Raw genomic sequence first — 4,544 nt, forward strand, 5'->3', positions numbered from 1 at the left:
GCATGAGAGTTTTTATTAATGGGGGATGAGGGTATTACATATGCGGTCTGCAAGGGTTGAATGTACGAGTCTTCACTAGGAAGTATAATTAGACGGATTTGAATAACCCTAAAAGGATACAGATGTAAATTTGAAAACGAATTTTGATTATCCATTTACACCTCTCCACGTAAACTTTTTTTGGGGGTAATTGTATTACAAATTCCACAAAACACAAAAAATGAAATTGCAATATAATTGAAAGATGAAGATCCTTAGCCAATCCGGAGAGATTGATGTTGCAATCGAACGAATCACCATTCAATGAGATTGAGTCACACCTTGAGTGCTATCTTTAAGGTAATTGATGTGTCCTACTACCAAGGGTTCTTCGCACCACCACCTCCAAGATAAAGCAACCTCCAACTAGAAGATGAGGTAGTTCTTCTAGTCCCTTTAATGAGCCAAAAGCTAGAGCACAATACTTAGACTGGCTCAAAGAAAGAAATTAACATTGTAACATCGATTATGCAAGTGTGAGGAGTGTCTCTATTGCACACCACATGCAAGGAAGGGTTGGGTTTATATAGGCCGAAACCTCACCTTACACTCATGGTAATGGCCTTAACCCCATTCATGGTAATGGCCATGAATGGTCATGAAGTTGAAATGAGAATTGAAGATCAAGAATTAAAATTTAAGTAAATTCCAACCTTAAAGTAAGCCCACCACATCACCATGATCAAGTCCTTTAAGACCCATGACCAATGTCATGAAGGAGGGCCTCCTTTACTTATAGTCCCTCATTACCACCCTTACCTCATGGGTCCCCCACACTAACAAAACAATTAAATAAAAGAAATATAAAAATTAATTTTGAAACTTAATATAGATTTTATAAAAATCCTAACAACTTTCATGGTGATACATACATAACAGATCGTTGGGTGGGTTTTGAAATTAACTATCACCTAGAAAATACAAATCATGGTTACTAAATCTTGTCTTTTACGTTTGTTTTCTTGAAACCGCACGTGGTTAAAAATCGTGAATTCGTTAATAATTGAAATACGAGGTACTTGAAGTCGTGATTTTTAAATTATTGCCAGATTCTTAGTTAATATGAATTAGGATTCCGAGTCTACTGGGTTCCTGATGTCTTGATTCTCAAATCATTTATATATTCATATAAAAGGTCAGCTGTGGTTGCTTACATGCTGTAATCTCAGCGTGATCAGAATAGTATTTCGAGAGATGCAGAGAACAACAATGGAAGGCCAGTACAATCTAGAGATGCCCATTGGTTTCAAATTTGTACCCTCGGATCAAGAACTTATACTGGAATATCTCCTGAAGAAAAAGAATGATCCTAATTTCTCAATCTTCTTCATCAATGAAGCTTCCGTGTATGAATCACACCCAGAAGATCTAATAAGTGAGTAACCAGTTTCTTGTTTCTTTCTTAATGCATGTTCAATCTTTTTTCTCTTCTTTGGAAATTCTTAGAATTATACTACAGTAGTTGCCCCATTGGTGTCATTGTATACATAAAAACTGTCAACCTACCATGCATTCAAGAAACCAAAGAAAAAACCAAATATAGCAGTTCGTTTCTTGATTGCGTTGATTTTGAATTTTCCATTTTCTATTTGTTCTATAAACTGTCTGCACCTGAATTTCTTACTAAACTCTATTGGTTTGCTTACATTATATTAATTTGATTTATGCAGGAAAGTGCCAAGAACACAGAGATGATGATCGTTACGAAAGACTCAGAAAGGAATGTGATTACTTCTTCTCTCCAAGGATGAGAAAATACCCGAATGGCAGCAGGCCCGATCGAAGTGCAGGGGATGGAGTTTGGAAGCAGACTAAAGAAGAAGAAATCAGAGTCGGTAGTGAGCCAGGTGTTGTTATTGGCTATAAGGGATCTCTTGTTTTCTATAACGGGAAGCCAGCAGATTCTTCAAACAGAACAAAGTGGTACATGAAAGAATATATAACCAAAGGAGATCCAAAGATATCCAACAAACAAAATATACCCATGCAGGTGCATTACTAATTTTCATTAATTCATAGTTTTTAATTTTTATCTGTTTTCGTCTACAATTTTATAAATTTATATCTTGTCTTCTTTCTGATCATTATTTATCTGAATTTTCATTTTTTTTTTTTTTTTCACTCTTGTTTCAGTTGGATGAATGGGTTCTTTGTAAAATTTACAATGCTAAACGCAAAAAGGAAGAAGAATCAGAAGAAAAAGTAGAAGAAGAAGAAGATGAAGAAGAAGAAGAAGAAGAAGAAGAGGGGACAGGCATTGAACCATTTAGAAGGGAAGTGCTGGGATCGCAAGTCAGTAAAGAAGGTGATCGTTCTGATTTAAACAAAGAAGATGACAATGCTGGAGTGACATACAACAATGCATTTCAAATATTTCTCTGAAGACAAAATGCAAGAGGGCCATACAATCAGATGTAGATTTATATGAATTGGTTAAAATTTACAATGAAGAAGATGATGAAGAAGAAGAACATGAAGAAGAAGAAGAAGAACATGAAGAAGCATATGCATTTCAATATTTCTCTGAAGACTAAACCGGGAGGAGGCCCAATAATCAGCTAGATACTGTCATTCATTAATTTGAGCTTAATTAGATTGTGTATTAATTTTTTTTTTTTTTTTGGGTAGAAGTTTTTTGTACTAATTCGAACTTAATGAATAAATTTGATAAGTTACCCAAAAAAAAATAAATAAATAAATAAAATTGATAAGATTCAAAAGTACTTGATTTATAATTGTTTCATGTTTAGTTGTATTAATTTTGTAAAAGTTTTATGCATTAATTCGAACTTAATGAATAAAATTGATAAGATTCAAAAGTGTTGATTTCGAAATTCATTTATGATTTATAATTGTTTCATGTTTTGTGAATTAGTGAACCTTAAATACAGGTGGAGCTACCCGGGGTTAGGGGCATGGCCCCTCAATTTTTGAAATTTTTTTGTATCCTTTTGAACTTTTGAAAATTTTTAAGAGAGTTCCTTACGACTTTTTTTTTTTTCTAAGGCTACCAGTGGAGAATTTTGAACAACAAAAACACCGGCTATGTAGAAAGGTCACTGTGTTTTTGTGACTTTCATTCTTCTTCTCTTTTTTTTTTTTTTTTTTTTTTTGGTTTTCAATAAGAAACTAATATGGATTTTGAATTAATTCTTGACATTTTTTTTTTCTTTTTTAAATAGTAGTGGAAGAATTTTGTAACCACTATTTGCCTCTCTAGATGTTAAATTTGTCACTATTTGCCCCTCCAAATGTTAAATACTGGCTCTTCCACATTGGTTGTTTTATGATTAGAGGGCAACAACATGAAACCCACCATGGGTAGAAGATCAAGGAGGTTGCCAAGTTTTTATTTTGTTAACTTGGAATTGAATTGAATAAGAAGACTTTCATGGGGTCTATAGGATATTTGTGCAGGGAAATAACTTAACCTTTTCACTTGATAACTATACCCAAATAATCCTAATACATAGTGGAAAGATTGAATCGGTCCCTTCATTAATTAACTAAAGTCGGAAAATCCAATCTAAAAAGAAATATGAATACTTGTAGATCCTGAAGTGTTGCTCCTCGACTAGATGATCGATTATTGTCTACTTAGTTGTGCTAGATCCTTTAGAAATTCCTTACACATAATTCCAACTCCTTAAAACTGTTAAAATCCTAGATTTAACACAAGGAGTGAAACAATAGAGAGAAAAACTCTAATTTTGATAAGTATGTTGCTTACCTTAATGGGTAAGTCTTATGTATATATTTATATACTTGAAAAACACGGTTGTTATACAAGAGCCGTTTACAACAAAATTTAATTGAGAGAATATTCAAATTTGACTTGAATTCAAAAATTGAATTCAAAGACTAACAGATTCGTTATGGTCTTTCATCCCCCCCTCAAACTTTGCATTGGTAGGCGCAAAAGTTTGTCTTTATGCTTGAAGAAAGCTTGTGAGGTTAAGCCCTTAGTAAATACATCTACAATTTGATCCTCTGACCGAACAAATTAAGTGCACTTTTAGGGTGTTGTTCTGAACCAAGTCTCGGACAAAATTGTAGTCCACTTCTATATGTTTTGTGCGAGCATGTAGCACTAGATTTGCAGCCATTTGTGTTGCAGACACATTATCACAATAAATTTCAATTCCTCTTGGAAGTTGTATTTGTAAATCATGTAGAACATCTGTGACGGGAAGGGATTTGTACTCAGCTTCTATACTTGATCTAGATATTGTAAGTTGTTTATTGGAAGACCATGATAATAAATTATCTCCAAGAAAAGTGCAAAACCCACTAGTTGATCGGCGTGTGTCTGGGCATCCTGCCTAATCTGCATCAATGTAAACAGCTATGAAAAAAATTGGGTTGGTTTTAAGAGAACCCCAGCACCAATATTAGCCTTGACATAACGTAAAATACGCTTTGCTGCTTGTAGATGATCTTTTGTGGGAGATTACATGAACTGATACACTTGATTTGCTACATAGGAGGTATCTGGTCTAATGATT

The 4,544-nt window shown here is 33.9% G+C and overlaps 1 protein-coding gene across 1 annotated transcript; it reads left to right on the forward strand.

The window, feature by feature from the left end:
• The first annotated feature begins 1,248 nt into the window (after window positions 1-1,248).
• Window positions 1,249-2,041, forward strand: LOC149007638 (NAC domain-containing protein 72-like). Its single transcript, XM_089167122.1, has 2 exons — window positions 1,249-1,414; window positions 1,710-2,041. Exons 1-2 carry the CDS (start codon window positions 1,249-1,251, stop codon window positions 2,039-2,041), a joined length of 498 nt encoding a protein of 165 aa, XP_089023248.1.
• Window positions 2,042-4,544: the final 2,503 nt, after the last annotated feature.

The sequence above is a fragment of the Hakea prostrata genome, chromosome 8 (assembly GCF_041222555.1).
Source record: "Hakea prostrata isolate BN-2017 chromosome 8, UWA_Hpros_2, whole genome shotgun sequence".
In the NCBI taxonomy this organism is placed as follows: domain Eukaryota; kingdom Viridiplantae; phylum Streptophyta; class Magnoliopsida; order Proteales; family Proteaceae; genus Hakea; species Hakea prostrata.

What these genes read in the sequence shown, in the direction of transcription:
- LOC149007638 (XM_089167122.1), top strand. Translation starts at nt 1,249, where the DNA reads ATGGAAGGCCAGTACAATCTAGAGATGCCCATTGGTTTCAAATTTGTA. An exon ending in ACACCCAGAAGATCTAATAA is followed by an intron (nt 1,415 to 1,709) that starts GTGAGTAACCAG and finishes TGATTTATGCAG; the next exon opens with GAAAGTGCCAAGAACACAGA.